The sequence below is a fragment of the Melanotaenia boesemani genome, chromosome 10 (genome assembly GCF_017639745.1).
Source record: "Melanotaenia boesemani isolate fMelBoe1 chromosome 10, fMelBoe1.pri, whole genome shotgun sequence".
Classification (NCBI taxonomy): Eukaryota; Metazoa; Chordata; class Actinopteri; order Atheriniformes; family Melanotaeniidae; genus Melanotaenia; species Melanotaenia boesemani.
The window spans coordinates 16,913,850-16,934,020 of record NC_055691.1 but is presented as its reverse complement, the minus strand read 5'-3'; the positions used below and the strand labels follow the sequence as shown (position 1 = coordinate 16,934,020).

Below are 20,171 nucleotides of genomic sequence, written 5' to 3'. Positions count from 1 at the left end.
TCTCAACACTCAAGGCTGTGGCTGTACATATGCACACTGTACATGTGTTTTCACATCCCTCGGTTTATGTCCAGATCCCAGAGAAACACTGAGCATGATTTATTCACTTTGCCGGCCTGTTTTTTCTCAGTTAGTCCAAACTGGCTGCTGAAGTGTCTCTTCATCTCCTTTTGCTCTACATGCGTTCATGCTCTCAAATGTTATCAAATACATTTTATTGACTCACATACAACTGTTTCAGATCATACAGCTTGTTTCCCAAGACACACGTACACCTAAAGCCGCTCTTCAGCACTGTGTAACGTGTGGCTTCAGTCATACCAGGGGATGCTCCGCAGGAAGGATTAGTTTGGATTGTGGCAGCTTTACATGCCAGGGGACACTGACATACCACCAACTGCCAAGCAAGACAACTGCTTCTGTAGTAGTGTTCAACAGCTGGTTCAGCAGTTCACCTCTCTCTCATCTCCACATTTAAATCAACCTTTTGGCAAAAAATGATGATTTAAACACACCTGAATGCTAAATGACATGCAAGTTTGCTTATACGTAACAGAGGATGTAGAAGATTGGGGCTGGGTATTGGGGCACAAATTGGATTCAACTCACAACGGCCTGATTTGATTTCGATTAAATCAGATTTGATTAATTTACAGATATTTATGTAACACCAATTCTTCTTAAATAGTAAAGACATTCTCAGATAACTATGTTTTTTTTTTTATAAAACACTGACCCTGATTACAGGACCATAACAATTAGATATCTTGAAGTAATCAGATAACTGCTAATGATAACGATATTTGAAAGATGGTTGTCTACATTTACTGGTCAGTGTTTCCTCCAGGATTACAGCCAGAAATGCTGCGATAAATAAATAAAAAAAAAAATTAGGACAGAAAACAGTTTTTAGACCGTTTCATTCAGTGGAGGTGCTGCAAATATTTTTAAAGCTCAAACCTTCAAAGAATACTGGATCCATTTTAAGCTGGAATACGACTCAGAAATTACTACGGTAGATCCCGCTTAGCTGTACACATTCCTGTGATGGGCATGATGATCTTGGTGTAACACTGGAGCAGGAGAAATACTCCAGGTGCTTCTCACTGGAGCGAGAGTGTTTCTAACTTCACCTCCCTCCGAGAATTTTAAAAACTCTCATAGTTTTGTCTGATGTTCAGCTGGTTGACATGTTTTCTGACGCAGTCTCTGTCCACTGGTGAAAATGTGATCACCTGTGTGTGTGCGCTCGTCTCTGTGTGTGGTGTCTTGGTGCTGTGAAGAAAACAAGATCAAAATAAATTGTCTTGAGCTTTTAGTGGGGATGATGTGTATGTGTGTCTTTTTATTTTTTAAACATTTGGTGTGGCAGAGCTTAGTGTTAGTTACTAATGTGTGAGGCGAGAAACTGCTAAATAGCTTACAGGTGAATGTAATGCAATAGCCATTGAAAAAAGAATTTGGCATTATCTCAGTGAGAGAAGCTGATTTTGGATGGAGGTGACGTGGGGAATCGTTCAGTTGTGCATGTTAAGAGCTCGCTGAGAATCGGTAAGTGATGCGGGAGCAGAGTGACTTGTTACCAGAAAAGGACAAAATAAAAAAAAAAATCTGATTTTTTATGAATTGATATTGGATTAATTAAATTTAAGTCAATTGAAATCGATTTTTTTAACTCAACTCTACAGAAGATGGTTGGATGCAAAGAGTATTACAAATGACTCACTGCTCTAAAAGAAAAGTCAGGTCTTTTCTCATCTAACTCTTTGTGAAACCAATTGGGTAAAAGTGTCTCATAAACTGAATATATTGAAAATATAGAGACTTTCCCATCGTCTTCATCATTTCTCCTGACAGGAGGCACTATACAATGCCATTACGAGTACAAATTGAACATCTGTCCACATTACACATTCACAATGGTCAATAATTAAGTAAAAATATGTTGTTTATTGACTAACCAAAAGTAGCTGGCCTCTGAATAATGCAGTCACTTCATGCTAATAAAGCTGAAGAAATCCTCAAAGCTCTTTCTCAGATAGGGAACAAAGCTCATTGTCAGAGGATAGAGAGGCAACTGGGATTACAACAGGGGCCTACAGTGAAATGTCTTGTCAAGCTTAATCTGGGATTAGCAAACATTCACGCCTCCCGGGTGCTCTAAAAGCCACCTGTTTGGATACTGCTGCACATGATGTTACATTGCAGGACTCCTTGTTTGATTCTAAGTCTTCTGTTTGCATTAAAGTTTAAAAAGAAGTTCATCGTGACACAATCTGTCACAGAGAAAGCAGTTGTGCTTTTAGATTTTTCTATCTGTGAGTTTGGGTCCTTCAATCTCGGTATTTACACTAATGTACCTTCAATACTCTTTTTAGATATTATCGTGAAGGGTTGTGACTTTCCTCTTTATTATTATTGTATGGCTAATGATGATTTTGCTGTTCAAGAACTGATATAACTCTTCTCAGACTGTTTCTCTATGAGTACATCAACTCCTCTGTGTCATGATGTCCTCTCAGTTTAATGTTCACTGAAATATTAACACATATCAGGGATGGACAAATGCAGTAAATCACTAAACATGGCCGTCTGATAATTGTTCTCAGCTTTTTTGCGAGATCCCTTGAGTTTCGTAATGACTTTCTGAAGCTCCCTTTTCCCCACCGTCTGCCTCAGGGCTGATGTGATCAGTCATGTGTGAGGACAGCTGGCACATCGCCACAAGCTTCTGTGATAACTTTCTACTGCCGACATCACCCTGAAAGAGACTTAACTGCCAATGACACTTAAAATGTAACCTTGTAAAAAATTAACCCACTTCCATCGGCTAATCTGCTTGATTTATCTAAAGTAGAACACAACTTTTTGTCATTTGTAAACATTTTTTTCCGGCACATCTTCTTCAGTCAGACTGAAATGAGTTGTTTTTTCAGTATAAGTCAGACAGTTGAAGTCGTTCTTCCTTGTAAGAAGGTTATTTATAGTTTCATCTATATTCTTAAGATAATAGGATTTCACCTTGTTTACAGCTTCTGACAACTATATGGAGACGTTGCAGCACAACAGGTTTAAAACTTGTGTAATAAGCTTATTTGTGCATCGTGGTGGAATTATGTTTATCCTTAAAGAGGTCAAAGAGCTTTAAGCTGACATGGATCAGACGGGGAAAAAGGTGACAAGAAAGAGAGTAGAAGAGAGGAAAATAGCTGATTATGCTGGCCCTGTTCTTTGCTTTGGATGCTGAAATATTTAAATGAATTACATATTTGTAAGTTTTTAAAAGTTTCATTTCTACTATGTGGTTTTGCAATTGGTACATTCAGCTGTTGGATGCCCGACTTGTGGCATTTTTACAAGGTTTTGGCTTGGTTTGGATACACACACTTAATTAATTTATTCAAATGCAAAAGTAATTATTTGTGTTTTTTTTAAATATTTTTTTACTTCTTTCTTAGCTTACTGTGACTGATCTGTCAGTTTTTATTCCACTGAAAAATTGTAACTCATGGTTTTCATAATTGTACATTGTTGTACTGATGATAGAGCTATATCACCATATATTCATTAGAATTCTTATCTGTTATATTACTATTATCTGCCTCTTTACTTATTTTATTTATTCACTTTGATCTATGGAATGATAGGAGTGCCACAAAAATGAATAAATCTGGAAAAGAATAAGAAAATAAATAAGGAAATATATAGAGAAACAAATATGAATATTTGAATATTTTTTTAGTTTATTTAATTTTCACATAATTTTATTCTTTTACTTTTATTCATTTATTTTTCCCCATTCTTTTCTCTATTTTTTTCTATGTATTCCATTATTAATTTTCCTATATATTTCCTTATTCTTCTTTCTATTAGTTTCCCTTTATTTTTTTTTTATTCTTTTCTCTGTTCATTTCCTTGCTTCCAAGCTGTCAATCATCTGCTTTGGGGCGGGGTTTCCTGTCCACACAATGATGAGAGTTCACTGTGCTCTGAGTCAATGGGATTTTAGCAGGAGAAGACACTCTAATAGACTTAACCCTTCATTTAACTGTAATCATCTACCATTAGCTGTTTTTGAAACTACTTTAGTCTAAAAGTAAGTAATATAATTGCTTAAGTGTCAGAACACCGGTACATTGCAGGATTCAGGCTGAGTCAGAGTCTTGCAGCTGGAGCTCATTTTTGCTAAAATACCTGCACTTCATTGCAGTAACAACAACATGTTGTACTTACCAAATTATGTTTTTAGTACAGTGATGAGCAACCCGACCCTGTACAGCTTGTAGTTAATTGATTTATTCCTGTAAATTTGTTAAGCTATTTATGTAACCTTTTCTTTTTCATTTTCTCTCATGTAAATTTTCAACTTGTTTCAGTGACATTTTGTCATGCTAGAAAAAGTTTGAGAACCACTGGGTTATTGTAACATTGCTCAGCTGATGATTGCAAGCAGTTATTAAAGTACAGTTATTCTGATCTAAGCTGTGCACCCTGCTTATGTAGATTGTAGTTAAGTGAATCTTTCCCTGAAATGAAATTACCTTTAGATTACACCAAGAAAGTTTTACATTATACTGAAGACTGAACCCTAATGTTACTAGAAAGTAGAGGTCCATTTGTTAAACTTCTTATTCTTCAAAAATCAGGAGGAGATTCATGACTTAGGCTACAGACTGTTTAGATGTGGTGAGCATCACTTGGTCAAAAGTTGGAACAAAGTTTGAAGGAGCAAAGGATTTTGTCAGTCAAATGCAATAAATTTTGCAATTAATATCATTGCTCAGTGCAATAAAAAATATGGGTGGTTCCGTCTTGATCTCAAACTGCAGCCCCTTTCTAGTAACATGGTTCTTCTTGTACTTTGTCTTCAATATACCATCTTTAACATCACCGGAACATGACACAGAGTCTGGGAAGTGGAATGGTGCTGGATTTATCCGAATAAATAAAATAATATAAAACTATCATTGTTGTGTAATCTTACTAAAAAAGGTAACTGCGTTTCAGGGAAAGATTCGCTTACCTGCTGTCTACATAAACATGGTATACAGATCTGCTCAGAATGACTGGACGTTCATGACTGCTTGCACTCATCAATTTTACAATAACCAGAAGTGCAATGGAGCGCTGTTTTCCAAAAGTTGGACAAAAATCTTAAACAAGGCGTTATAGGTTTATTGTGAATGACATTGCTTACTTTGGATCTAAAATACTTTCAGAAACAGATAATAGTAGATGATTAGAGTGAAATAAGTAAAGGGTTAATCTCAGGGCCCTTAACTCTGGTCCTCAAACCCCAGTGTCCTGTAGATTTTCTGTTTCATTGCTTCAACACATATTAAATTTATGGCTCTATAGCAGACTTGTGGAGAGCTTGTGAGTGTGTTGCAGCAGGGAAAACATGAAATACCTGCAGGACAGAGGGCCTTGAGAACTTGGGATTAGTAGTAGGAGTAGTAGATGCCATAAACTTGTGCTAAAATTTTATTTGCTCAGAGAACAGTGAGCTGCCACCAGCATGGGTGCAATGAAATAAATATAGAAAAGAACAAGGAAATATACAGGGAAAAAATTAGGATATATATATATATATATATATATATATATATATATATATATATATATATATATGTATATATATATATATATATATATGTGTGTGTGTGTGTACCAAATTTCTGCAAGATAATGACAAATTTGGATTTTTATGCTGTGAGTAATAACTTTATGGTTTATGCGTTAATGCACTAAAAGCAATTAATGTATTAATTCCACATCTCTTTGCATTAATGTGTTTATTTTGTCAGCCCTATTAAAAAGTATCTGTATTTGTACTGACGATACTAGCCCTTTATTTACTTAACGGATCGATACTGAATCTTGCAGTATCGTACATCCCTGAATTATATTAATTATTACACATTTAAGCCCATGGTTTTCTGAACAGATTTAGTCTCTTTCTATGATGGCATATTAAGAGATGTTTGATTATGAGACAAAATATTCATGACTTCTAACTGGTGTGAGGAGGAGGAAGCAGACAAACAGTCCTTTTGAGCCACTGTGTGTTGATTTTGGTCTTCAATGGTTTCTTCAGTGGTTTTCTCTGTATCGTTGCCATGAAGTAGATAAATGTATATGTGTGCTGTATTTGTGTTAGCTATGGGTGTGTTCACATGCCAGAAAAAATAACAAGCACAAGGGCGGGTATTTGTCAGTATGGCCACTTCTGGATTTCTGGGGGTCTGCGGTTTCAGCCCGGCAACATGGAGGCACAGAGCCTGAACACAGAGACCCCAGAGCACAGTGATGACTGTTTACACCCACTGTACAAATGATGCATTCATCCCCTTTTTTTCTTTACTGTTCCATCATTGCTTCTAATTGATATTTTTTCATCAGCAGGACTAATGTTCCAGGTGTCCAGGTGAAGGACAAAATCCTACTGATGGTCTTGTTGGGATTGGTAAGGTGTGATCCCCCCCTTTTATGGATTATGTAATCAGCAGTGGTGACTGCTGGGTTCAGTCTGCTCAGTCTCATCAAAAACTGAATAAACATATGTTTACATGTCCAAAATGTAACTACAATTCATGTTTTTTTTTTCATGTGACATGACAATAACTGTGGCACATGAATAGTAAAACAAGCAAGATTCCTGTGAAGATTTCAATAACTGTCTGACCTTTATCATCATTATTGACACAATGTCATGACACATCACATTATATATATGCTGGTCAGAAAAAAGTTAGATCAACTTTTATCGTGAGGCCAGTTTGGATGTTGGCATTTATTATAAATACAGTTTGCAGATTAAGCCAAACATTTGTTCATCCTCTCAGAAACAAACTTACTGCTCAGTTGCAGTATTAAAACATAATATTAAAAGGTTTTATCTGCAATGTATTTTTTTTAATAGTTCTTGACTAAACTCACTAAGTTAGTAATTTCTTTTGGCTGTGAAAACTTCTTTCAGAGAGGTATATACATAGAGCTTTTCAGTGTAACACACCAATGGTCATACAATGGCTTCTGTTTACCTGAGAAAGGTGGAAGGATTTGCCTGTGACAGCTGATTGATGTACTTTTCTTATGTGACCTGACAGTCGTGTGCAGCATCCGCCCTCTGCTCACCTCCCATTATTGTTCCTCTCATGTCATGTAAAGGTCAGAAATACTTGCAGTTGCCTGTGATAAGCTGCTATAGCTTTGAAACAGAGCAGCTATTTGTTGGCTCTGCTGTCCAAACAGCCACAGAGCTGCTTTGGATTTTTAAATTTCAAACATAACAATAACAAAACTGCTTTTCTGGCAATTACCTGCTGCAAAATAAGCTGGTTTTTGGGGGTGACTGGCAGTACTGGAGCTTTTCTATTTTGGGAAAAAGAGGCAGGGCAGGGAATCTCTGGGAGAAAACAGGGCAGCATGTGTGTGTTCACATTCCACATGTCTGACCCATGACAGTACCCTCTGTTTGGAGCGTTGTGTGATGACCTAATGAGATCACAGACAGATTCAAGATTTAGATGTGAGGAAAGCTGTTCACATACAAGGCCGATTTTTCTCTTTTCCCTCTATTTATTTATCCAGGGAATTAAACTGTGCACACTTATCTTTTGAGCAACGCCCTGCTATGCATTCACACCCTAGTCATTCTCTCTTTTCCATTTGGTGTAACCTACAAATCAAGCGTGTTAAACTTATGTGAGGTTTACACTAGCTGTCCTTCATTCTGCAAACACAACATGTACCAAAACCAATGTTATGATACCTGGCGTGGCAGATGCTTTGGTGCCCTTTCAGTTGGTTGTGCACCTGCAAGCTTTTGTATCCTGTAAGGAAGGAAAACATAATTAGCAATATTGCAAACGCTGCTAACAAAAAAACAAAAAAATAACTGGAGAGATTACAGAAACAAAGAGATCAGTATGCATTTTACATTTACCGCATGACTTGTTCTTGTGCTGCTCCAATGACATTTCCTCTGCGGTGACAACTATTCTTTGTGATGAAGACTGCAGCATGTCTCAAGCATTGATATATTGTATATTGTTATGGCACTGTCTTGAGATCACATTTTACTGGTTCAATAAATAATGAGGTGATCAAAATCATTGTGGATCTTGTGTCTAACCCTTCAGGACTGAGATGTTTTTACACCATATTGTAGCTGTAATCGTTATAAATAGAGATGATCAACAATACAATTAAGTTTAATGTCATTTTTCTCTGGGATTTAACTTGTGTTGCTACACGGTCTGCATGCTAATACAGAGGCCCTCTGTGTGTCCCCTTGAAACCATCAGTTTGCTCTCTTTCACTTCATTTTCTTGCTGGGACAGTCCAAAAGACAAACAATTCCAAGGAAAGTCCTCTCTTTCTTTTCCCCCCTTTTTTTCTCTCCTGTTGTTTTCTCTCTCTTTTTCTCTTTGCTATTTCCCACTTCCTTAGTTCTATCCAGCTGGGACGGCTGGAGATTTTACACCCAATTGGTCCAGTTGGAGGCCTTTGTCGGAGCCCTTCTCTCACTCCACAAGTGGCAGAAGGGACCTGGGTTGTGAATGGCGCTTTGTGTACTGTTTTTCTAAGAGGGGGCCCTCTCGCTCCCACTCTCATCTGTCACAGGTCCCTCTCCGTCCACGCTCCACAATGCCTGATTGTTTTTGCCAAGTCGCCAGGTTCCAGGCCAGATCCGAACAACGCTCTCCTGCCAAATTCCGACCCTGGTTTTCGTTTTTCTTCCACTCACAAAGGGATTCTAAGTTACTGTCCATATTTTTGAACGGGAACTTTGCTTGCTGTGCAAAATCAACACTTTGTTGAGTCTGTCTCTGAGCTGAAGGCTGTAAATATTTCCTACAACAGACGAAAGAAGAGAACTTAAGCCGAAATGCTCAAAGAGAACAGTAAGTAACGACTGAGTGTGTCTCTATTGTGATTATTAATGACAGGAGTTATGAAATAAGCATTCAGCTTAGATTTTATCATGAAGCTGTTACTTGTCGGATGACCTTACTCATTTTTAGCTTCTATATATATATAAAAAAAAGAAAACAAAAACTGTAAATTGCATGAGGGTGAAAAATGAAAACTCCTCCCTCGACAGAGTGTTCTCTGTTTAGTTATCAAGCAGACAATCTCACCAGTATCAATTTCCCTGAAATATTGTAGGCAGGACGACTGCTTTCAGGAAAGAAACCTTTTTTTTTTTTTTTCTTGATTTTGTTCGGAGAGCCTCAGAGTGATGTGAGTGAAAATGAATTTGTTTTTCAGATATCAAAGTAACATTACCGTCTCGTACCTGTTTCCTGAGACTCTCACTGCATCGCCAAACTCATATGTCTATCTGCCTCATTGGGAGGAGGTTATTCAAGCTGCTATAATCGCTCAGTTTCTTCCTACGTCTCAGTGGGGACACAGCTTATATTGTTAAATGTAAGATTTGTGGTCAGAAAAGCCCCAGCTGAAGTTATGAAATTTTTCAGCTCCAGCTTTTGATTGACCAAACATAGCAGATCATTACAATTAATAACCAATGGTTTGGTATTGTTTTTTTCCCTGCAATGTCTGATTACTCAAACAAAGAAGTCATCACAATAGCAGTTATTATGATCATTTACTTGAAGATCAGAGCATGAGGCATGCTGTTTTCCTGGTCCAGCCAGCCACAAAGGCCTTGTGGCATGCTTTACCAACAAACTCAGTGCTGCTACACGGTGAAACCCTATCAGTGGCAGCAGGTTAAGAGGCTGGGCATTCCTGACCATATGAGACACCAGTTCCAAGAAACTAAGCCTCAAGCTGTCCCATAAACACAGCAGCAGCAATATTGTCAGCTAAATATAGGCTCTCTTCTGTCGTCTCCTTCTTCCCCACTGCCTATCCATCGCTCCCATGTGGAGGTGATCATGGATTAGTGATTTCTTTATTGACTGGAGTCTTTCAATGGCAAATGTCCGCACTGCTTTGTAAAACACTAACCTCTTTTTTTTTAGTACATCATATCAATCTGTCTGAAGTTGACACCATCTGCAAGTCATGAGGTTTGATAAAAATTAAGGCTTTAAAGTGCTTGAAACAGTTAGAAGTCACAAAAGTAAACACCTTTGGCACTAGATTTTGAAAAATAACAATACCAAGTATATAGGAAACTTTAGGTCAAACCTAGATTTCTCAATTCATTGCAGACTTTTATCAAAAGATGTAATTTTTAATTGAACTTAGATTTTTTTTAAACATACTTTTGGTTTACAAACTTCTAAAAGAACTATTACGTATTTTTCCTTGTATATTGCAGCGTTTTTTTTTCTTTTAGCAACAAATTACTACTTTCACTGACATGACAGCATTGTAAAAAAGACAATAAAAAAGCCAAGGTGGCATGAGAAGTAAAATAGCACCGTTAAATAAGAACTTTAAAAGTAGATATGTTCGCTTTAATAAGCAGAATACTTTCCAACTGCCAATACTTGCAAAGTTATGTGATACAGGGTCAAATGGCACCGAATGGCAAAATTTTTCTTTGATTAGAAAGGATTTGTTCTCTAGATGTTGTTGCATGATATGTCGCAATGTTGCTCTATTAAGGGTTCTGTAACATTTCAGGTCTGCATTCCAGCAGCAGCAGTAAAAAGTGACATTCACAGAACAATCCCCCTCCCCTTTACCTTTTTCTCTCTGAGTTTAGTTCATGTGGAAATTAACTTTTGATCAGCCAGCACAGCCCTTATTAACGTCCCTTTACCTCCTCACACATGCAGAGAGATATCCAGCTCATTGCACTTTGATGCAGGGTCAGACATGTTTAAGGGCACCCTGGAGGTTACATATTTCAGACAGACTGCTATGATTTACTGAATGTTAGCGTCGAAGTGGCAATTTGTTTTGCCTCACAGAAGTTTTGTGTGTTTATGTGTGTGGAGAGAAGGGTGGTGCTGTTTTTAGTAATCAGAGCAAAAACAGATCCACTCTGATGCCGTTTTTAAATGCATGCATTATCAATTACCACCTAGCAAGTTTTGTTTGAGCTTGTTTTCTTGTGGACATTTTATATGTTTGTGTGTGTATATTTATTTGAATTAGACTCATAAGGATGGAAAGTAAAATAAACTAGATAAACTAGCTCTAGGTCACAGGAAAGGAATTTTAAGACGACAACAAGCAATGAGGAGACATCGTTACAGTAAATGATATTTTCGTCTTATAGCTCTCTCAGCCTGAGGTTTATGTTTAAGAAAATGTCACATTCTTTCACTCAAGTCATCAACTCTGTGTCTGCTTCTTTAACAACTCCAAGGTGATAAAAGGCATTGGTGCTGCTTAATAAATCAATAGATTATTCCTTTTTTATGTGTGTTAGAGTGTAAGTAAAAGTCTACATGGAAGCTGCAAGTTGCTCAAAATAAGTGTATATGTATATGCCAAAAATATGACATATACTTAAATGCTCATGTGTGTGAACTTTACTTTAATTATATCTCATGCCTTCATGTCTCTGCATTTTAAATAAACTTGTGGCGTTGAATTATCTATTCAAATGTTTGGTTGTAAAATCTGCAAGTGTTTATTATGTGCTGTAGCTTCTATGAGCAGTCAGTGGTGGAAACATAAACCTAAATGTTATTATAGAGAAAGTACAGCATGCTAAATTATTTGTTAGCAATGTACACATAATGATAGCTTGAAAATATTAAATATATACTGCAAGTGCCACCAGTATATGCAGCTTTCTGCATCAAAAGCATTTATAATAAATGAACAAATGAAGTCTATGGAAGCATATAAGGTACATTAAAATGTACTAGAGGTGTGTCTACATTTTTCTATGCAGAATTTTTAATCTGATTAAAAACAAGGGTCGTGTTTTTGTGTTGAGTGTCTCATAGCCAATGGCTTCCAGGAAGGTTTTAGTCTGACTGCAGTGTCCCAGTCTTTCTCATCATGAGATCAGAGGCACCAGTTTGCTTCTGTTCATGTGTCACTTCTGTTTGCATTTATCCTGGCTGACAAGACTGGAATTCACTGAGTGCAAACTGAGACCATAAAAAAAAAAAAAACTTTCATTTTTCTTCTTTTTTTCCTTCATAGAATGATGTCTTCCATGCAAGCAACGCCTCCTTTTCACCCACCGTCTGAAGAGGCGGAAGTGATAGGTCAAGACATCGCAGTCTGGGCCGGTGACGAGCGAGACGACCCAAAGGAGACGGCGTCGCCCTCTTCGCAAGATCAGCCCCACCCTGATGAACTTCAGCCAGCCAGAGAGAAACCAACGGATGCCGAGTGGGAGAACGTCGGCCCTGCTGTGATGGTAAGAAGTGAATTACGCACAGAGAAGAGAAATCGGCCATATCTTATCTTGAGATATGCTGCTATAACTCAAATCTATAAAACAAATGTGGTTGCTGTGTGTACACAGTGTACACACTTGGGCCACGCAACTCATAAAACACTTATGAAATACAGTACATGCAGGGGCACAGAGGGTGAGCAAATTCTCATGCATAATGATGATCGTGCACTCTTGAGTGCAAATGCATGTGTACAGAAATCTATTCAGTGCACACATACACTCACACAACAGTAGTTGTGTCTGGGATGTTTGCTGCAGGCAGTGCTGTAGGCAGCCCAGTGAGGGTCCTCCTCAAGAGAGTTGTACCCCTGGCTTCTTCTTATCTCCACAGTATGTGTGTGTTGAGTTACTTGGCTTTAGCTTTTGTTGGACCTTAATAGATGAGGCAGGTTTGACTTGAACATCTGAGATCAGGAAAGGTTTTGGAATAGTTTTCCATTCGTATTATCACTGTAGCAAAACACACTTCATGTTTCCCAAGAAAGAAAAAAGAAAGGGTTTTAGTGTTCGTCAAGTTTTACAAAAGTATAAGTATGTATGTACTCTTTAGCCATTTCAGAATAGTAATTTACTAACCCAGAATTTACCCATTAGTGCATAATAACCCCCATTTTTTACTTAGTCTCAGTTTTGGGGTTTAAAGTTGCCTCAAGGTCAAAATCGTTCCCAAATGATAGGAACCTATACAAAAATGTGTTTGGGGGATATGACAGTTTTTGGTAAAGAAAAATAACCTAGTGCATAGATTTAGGACTGGAAAATTATGCTTTCATGAAGGGAACCCCCTGCTCCGTCGGATAAATGGAACTAAATAGGACATATGAATTTGGCTTCACTGGATTGCAGTGAATTGGATTGATTGGACTGCATCTCTAAGAATGACTTTGTTGTAAACTAGCACAATACAAATAAAACTAAACTAAACTGAGCTGAGTGCTAACTGTATTGTTTTTCAACCTAACTAACTAGTTTTGATCTATAACCCCAAGATTCAAATGTTGTAGCTGAAACTCAACCAGGAAGTGACAAAGTGCCATCGTAACCTGAATGCATAATTAACGGTTAGTGACTGGGAGACATTTCTCCCGGCCAGTCCCATATGCGCTCATGTTTTGGTTGTATTTACCCACAATGCTCTTTGCTTTGTAGCCTGCTTTCTACATTTGGTATACTGGAAGCAGACCATGTTAGTAGTTGGACAGAATTATCTTTGATAAGAATCAGAGTAAGTTTGTGCACTCATAATGCTCCAAATGAAGCAACCTTTTCCAACAAATGAACCAGGGTTCGAATCAAAAGGACTGGTGTGAACATGTCCTTAGTCTTTTCTTTAGACAAACTTTGATGTTTGTGTCAGTGTGGAAGGCTCCATATAAGTTGTGTTTCTGTCCTGCAGCCTTAAAGGGTGGTAACTTCAGAGCACACTATTATCAGGTTGTTGTGATTGGAGGTCTGCGATTCACACTGATCAGCTTTCATCAGTATTGATAATAGTGGTATTGGTATTAGAAACAGAAATAGCCCAATTGGGACTCAAACCTGAGACCTTTACTTTTATGTACCTTGCCCCTTGCCAAACTACAAAGCAATGCTGTGGTACAAGCACTAGCACAAATTCTCACTGGTGATTCTGGGAACTTTCAGAACCTATAAGCAGACTAATTAAACGTGTACTTCTTAGATCCTGAAAAGTGATTCCTATTATTTTCTGTTCTGCCCAGTCAGTCTAGATATGCCACGTCTGCAATAAGCATGAAGTTCTTGCACCTTGTTGGCAGATTATGTGCATTGTCACATATATACTACCTTTTATATAAAAATACATTACTTCCAACAATAAATATTTAGAAACATCAATTTTAAATATTTTCCAACTCCAATCTGATCAAAGTAATTATTTATTTTTGACATGCTGATGTTGTAACCAAATCTCCAACGACTGAAAAGTGGGTAAAAAAATCTTAGGTGTGCAAACCATCTTACATATTTCCAGCTGTTTGTAGGATATAAAAATGAACTTTTAAAGTGAATAAACTGAAAAAAACCCTACTTCAGTAAAGTGAACAGTTCAGGTTTCAGTGCCTTGCTTAGTTGTCCTTGGGCAGGCATCGGGCCATCAGATCCTACTTCCATCATTCTGCTTGTCTAACTCCTTGTGTGCAGACTTAAATATAACAAAAGATATACACCTAAACAATCCATGAGTGACACACAATCTCCCAATCCTCATTACAAAAGCATTTTTCTGCTTAAAGACAAAGTGCACAACAGGTCCTGCTGGAACCATTTCAAGGGCGTCTAAGGAACCTGCTGTTCACCAAAGCCCCTTGTCTTTGAAACATAAGCCTGCTAAAGTTCTTGTAGACCCCCCCCCCCCCCCCCCCCCCCACCCCCACTTTGTAAGGGGGCGGAGGAAGCATCCAGAAATAGCACCGGTGTTAGGACACCTGTGCTGAAGTGTCTGTTGTGTTGGACAATGTGGTCATCTCGAAAAGCTTATCTTGATGATAAATATAGCCTCCTTGTGCCTCTTGCTTAACTCGTAACTCAACAGAGCAAACAGCAGCTCAAGCAGTCCAGTTATGCAGCACTAAATATATACACAAAAAACCCCATTAAAAAAGCATTTTATATCTTCAACAAGTTTAAAATTACCGACCTTTGGGTCACAGAGACAAGAATTCATCAGCAGTCTGAAGAAAAAATGTTTAAGAAAGATCATGTCTCAGATATCCACTTGAGTATTTCTGGTGTATAAAAGCTATCCCCCTTTTCTTGTGTTGTATTATTGTTGTCTTTTACTTTTCATACAAAATCACATGTTTGCCTTTAGCATCTTTAACTGGGTCATAGTTTCACCCCACTGTGGGCTATAAACAACTGACCCAAGCAGGATAAAGAGACGTAACGGGACAGCACATGATGACAGATAGATCAAATGCTGTAATCATCACATTCTGCCAGTAGCAAAAGGCAATCCTTAACTTGACATTTGGTGTGTCATGCCATTCAGCCGTGCCAACCTTAAGCACAGCTAAGCAAGCATCCGCTAAATCCATAAAAAAAAAGTACCATGGAGACATAGAGGATGACAGAAGAGATGTGGGTTTAAAAAAAAAATCAGCGATTATTTAGTAGATCAATTCTTTGTAAAGTCTAATCTTTAGAGTTTTCATTTTTCCTGTTTCTTCTCAGGAAAATAAGAGCAGTAAAAGCTGCTCAGTCTACTCCTACCGAACAAACTCTACCTCTCCGACCAAGCCAGAGGAGTGTTCCAGGGATCGTGCAGAGCCAATGATTGGCCTTGCCTTTGGGACGCCGGAACGCCGCAAAGGAAGCCTGGCAGACGTGGTGGACACACTGAAACAGAAGAAGCTCGTAGAGCTGACCAAGACAGAACAAGACGGTGAGGAAAAATCCTTAGCTCATTATGCGTGTGTATGTGTTTGTGTGTGTAGGTGTGTGTGTGTGTGTGTGTTTTATCTGCCTGTCGGTAGGGGAAAACAAGGCACAATCCAAGCTTCTCAGCCTTACCGTTAGAAGCTGGAGGTGGTACACTGTAGCCATTCTTTGACTTGACAACATCACTTGTTAACTGGAGGACAACTTTATTAGATCTAAGAATACTAGCGCTGTGTGGGTTGAACAGCAATGCACTTTTGGCTTCATTTCAAGGGCTTTCAAGAATTTTTTTTAGCTTGCTATGGGGATATTAACCTGTCTTTAATCAAGAGCGTAAATGTTCGATTTAAAAACAAGATTTCTTGTTTTCATGCTCAAATATTATTTTGCTCTCTCTCAAAACTGCTTTTACATTCAAAAAGTTCCTTCTTGCTCTCAAATACATCGCTTTTTCTTTCAAAACTCTGCTCCTCTGCCTAAGGTTAGTGTTGCAGGTTCAAGCCTGGTCTCTTTCCCTCACACTCAGACATGCTCTCTCAAAATTTCTGCTCTTGGATATTTTTTCCTTTTTTCTTGAACTGCTGAATGAGCTGTCTGTCAAACATCCTCCAGCCAATAGAATACTAGATAACTGCTGACCGAGCAAATTGTCCCCACCTTCTTCACCTTCTTTGGTTTAGAAAAAAAATGATATCACCCTGTGACGGAGCATATCACCTTTCAGTCTGTTTGGAAGCCATCAAATTAAGGAAATTTGATCAATTTTTTCATGGAAATATCACAGTCCCAAGTTTAGTACTTAAAGAGGACATAGTTTCATCGACATAAAGGGTCAGGGAAGCATAGACCTTTAGCTTCATAATTAAAAACAAAACAAAAAAAAAAAAAAAAAAAAAAAAAAAACTGAAGGGTTTCTGTTAGATCACTTTATTGCCTCACATTTGATAGACAAGATGCTTGTTTTCCTCTCTCATAAAGTAAGAACAAACTTCCACTACCTGGCTATTTTTTTTTTCTTTCCTCTTCAGAGGATCTTTGAACATCTGAAATTACAACTGACATATCCTTTGCTCGTTAGATCACAATATCAATCAGTAAAAACACAGGTTTCCCTTTCGCTCCTGCTCCTCTGATCTAATGCAGGAGAGCTGCTCCCAGCATGCCTCGGCATGCCCACCTTCCCTCCCCAAAGCGAGCCCAATCTAAAACCATCTAACACCCCTCTTTACTATAATGTGCAGATAGTAATCGCAATGATATCAGAGGATCGCTTGATCTCGCTCATTTAAAGGTTTTACTTTGTTATTGATACAGTAAAGTGGGCTTGAATGGGACAGCCGGAGGCAGAATACAGCACAGTGTTTAGTTGAAAGACAGGTAGCTCTGCCTCTTATCTGCAGCACGGAAACTGACTTGAAAGAAAAATGGTGTATGCTTGTGTGTGTGTGTGTTCAAAAGTTGTGACATCTTCTTGTCAAATCAAAGGAGAGATAAGCGGAAGTAAATCTAAGAGACCACTTTAAGCGTGGAGTGCTCATTTTTTTATTTTTATTTTTTTTCCCTTCATTTTTTTGTCTAAATACAAAAAAACTTTACTTATAATGAAATTAACTTGAAATCAGATTTAAAGAGGATTAAATCTGATTTGGGAACAAAATGTTGTGTTTGCTGCATGTTTTAAAAAGTGTTAAATCAGGATTAGTTTTTTTTTTCTCTAGAAAATCCTTCTCTAGAAAAGTTTTTCATATATTTGATGAATTTCATGCTTTTCCTTCTCTGAAAAGTATAGCTTAAAAAAAACAAAACAAAACCAAACAAAATTCCTTCACAATTTTCATCGTCTTTGAAGCCCTATATTGAATTGGGCTCTTCCTTTGCTAATTAGCGTAGCTTCTATTCCCCGAGGACTAACAAGAGGTATTGATCGAGCTGCAAACACTTAGACAAAAACAGACGAACCAAGCGTGTGCAGTATAAGCAGTCACACTGAATTGCACAGCGTTTGCATGAGTGGGGCCTTGCCAGTGTTCATGTCGATTGCTGCCACCTTGACGGCACACTGTTAAAATGTCTTTCACACAGCTCTGTTGTCATTCATTTTTAGTATAACAAAACTGAACATAAGCAGATTGACAGGCACGCCAGCTTTTTTACTTAGTCAAAGTTAGATGAGGTGATCAATAGATGGCTGATGCTGAAACCTTCATTAAGTGAGTTCCTCTTCTGTGGCTTTTAGAACAAACTCACTTTCCATCCCTGATTTCTTAATTTGTTTGAATACTGCTTCTTGATTTAATTAAGTCTTTCTCTTCTTTATCCCTCTTGTATTGTTTTATATTTTATTTTTCACCTGATGAGGGAATCTTCCTCTTGCTTACATCCTTTATTCGAAGGATCTTTTCAAATTACACTTTTTATGGATTCCCTCTTAAACAGGTGACCTTGCACACATCCTAAATTAAGGCTTTGTTAGGTGTTGCAGGTAAAGGCAAAGACTTCCAAACAGATTTGACTTTTTTTTTCTCCTCTTCTTGTCTTATTAAAAGAATGTGTAAGACACAGGAGTGCAAGGCCGACCTAATAATGGACCAATGTTGTTGTAATTTGACAGAGAACAAAGATCAAACAGCAACACAAAACGTTCCTCACTTTTTTGATCTTTGACTCTTCAGCAGCCTGTATTTTAGTATGCTTAATCCTACAATGTAGTTTGTTCAGAATACATTGATAGCAGAATTAATTATCTGAGGTCAGTTGACAAACACAGTGAAACATGAATGTTTCAACCCCGTGCTTCATCCTCAGCCTCCTCAGTCAGCTGAGTTCTCCCAGGTTTAATTTACCATATGATTAAAGAGAACAGACTCTATTAACCACTGAGCCCTCACTTAGCCTAACATGACTGATCCCTCTGTGCACTGTAGCCTAAAGCTAAACAGTGGAGGATTTCGTTCTGAGCCTTCGAACTGCGCTCACCCCCTGTCGGCACGCTGTTAGCAGTCTGCTGCTCCGAGGAACCCTAAGTGCCTGTGGCAGTTCTAATGAATAGACATGGCCTCGCTTTACAAGAGTGGAAGTTTTTGTTGTTTTTTTTCCTTTGTTTCCCTCTCTTCTTTAGCTTTTAAAAGCTTTATCGAGAACTCTTTAAGGCTGTGTCAGGCACCTGTGTTATCACATGACTGGTTTCTGAAAATATCTCCCTTTCACCCGAACTTTTACAAAACACAAGCCAAAATGGTGAAGGTGAAGGTGAAGGCCCGGCGTTTTCTTGACAATTTTTGCATTGATGCTGAGCCTTGCTGGTGTTGTGTGAAGATTTAGACACAAAAGGATGTTGAATATAAAAGGCTCTCTCTGTGCTGTTAAAGCACTTAGCACTTATTAGGCTGGTTGGTTGGTTGATGAATAAAATGCTCAAGGCCTGGAAGGGGGAACGTCGGAAGAAAAAGTGTGAGCCTGGGAGTCAGTGTGGAATGGAGATGCTTCTCCATTCTCTGTCATTTTGCAACTAAAAATAAACAATCAAGAGACTAAAAACAAAAGCTGAAAAATGAGCCAAACAATAACTTGTGTCCCATTAACAGTAATTAATCCAAATTCACCTTGTCTCCTGGAGCCCTTCATAAACAAAAAAGGGGAAAATAGACAAAAGCAAGCTCATTTAAGTGACTGCCAAACCAAGCTGCTCTGGGATGCTGCCCGATGGACTTTAAAACCAGTGAAGGGTGCAATCAGGCTTCCTCCATTTTGATGAGTAAATTATGATTATCTGTATTGTTGCGCCTCAAGAGAGCCGACCTGCTGTTAACTGGGCCTGGCAGAGGCACTGTGCCCTCATGCCAACTTAGTCAGCCATCTAATGTGCCTAGTGTAGCTCTGGCGCCTGGCAAACACTTAAAATCACTCTAATCCCTGCTTACTGCAGAGCCCAGATGAATTACTGTACAATTCATGGGTTTCATTTGCAAATGAGATCAGGCTCAATTACAGGCGCAACACTCTGCTGCAGAGACACCTGTGTGACTTGTTTATTAGTTCAACCTAAACTGGAGGTTTGAGGAAAGAACCGTCTTTCCTCTACTCTGAAATGAAGTACTCATAAAGTGCTCACTCAGGTCAGAATTTTTTTAAATATTTAATCTTCCATTATAACAATATAATCCTTATATATCTGCTTTAAAAGAAAAACAAAACCGATTCACTCAATTCCTCAAGGCACACATTAGTTATTCATAAAAACCCACACCACTGATGCTATTTCAGATTTTCGAATGCCACCAAGTGCCCCTCCCATCATATGGAAACAGGCAGAAGTGCAGCATCCAATCTGGCATTAGTGGTAACGGGATGATGCATTTCTAGGATCCAACAAACCCAGTGTCTTTTCATAAGTCATCATGACTGTCTTGATTGACTC

At 38.2% G+C, this 20,171-nt stretch overlaps 1 protein-coding gene across 3 annotated transcripts in view; it reads left to right on the top strand.

Annotated features, from left to right (window-relative positions):
• Nucleotides 1-20,171, top strand: part of LOC121647935 (transcription factor SOX-6-like) — a 101,229-nt gene that overhangs the window by 24,777 nt on the left and 56,281 nt on the right. For all 3 annotated transcript variants that reach the window (XM_041997763.1, XM_041997762.1, XM_041997764.1), the window contains 2 exons: nt 12,091-12,310; nt 15,548-15,758. In XM_041997763.1, the coding sequence (XP_041853697.1) occupies nt 12,092-12,310; nt 15,548-15,758 (430 nt within the window). In that variant the 5' untranslated portion in view covers nt 12,091. The remainder of the gene's footprint in view (nt 1-12,090; nt 12,311-15,547; nt 15,759-20,171) is intronic.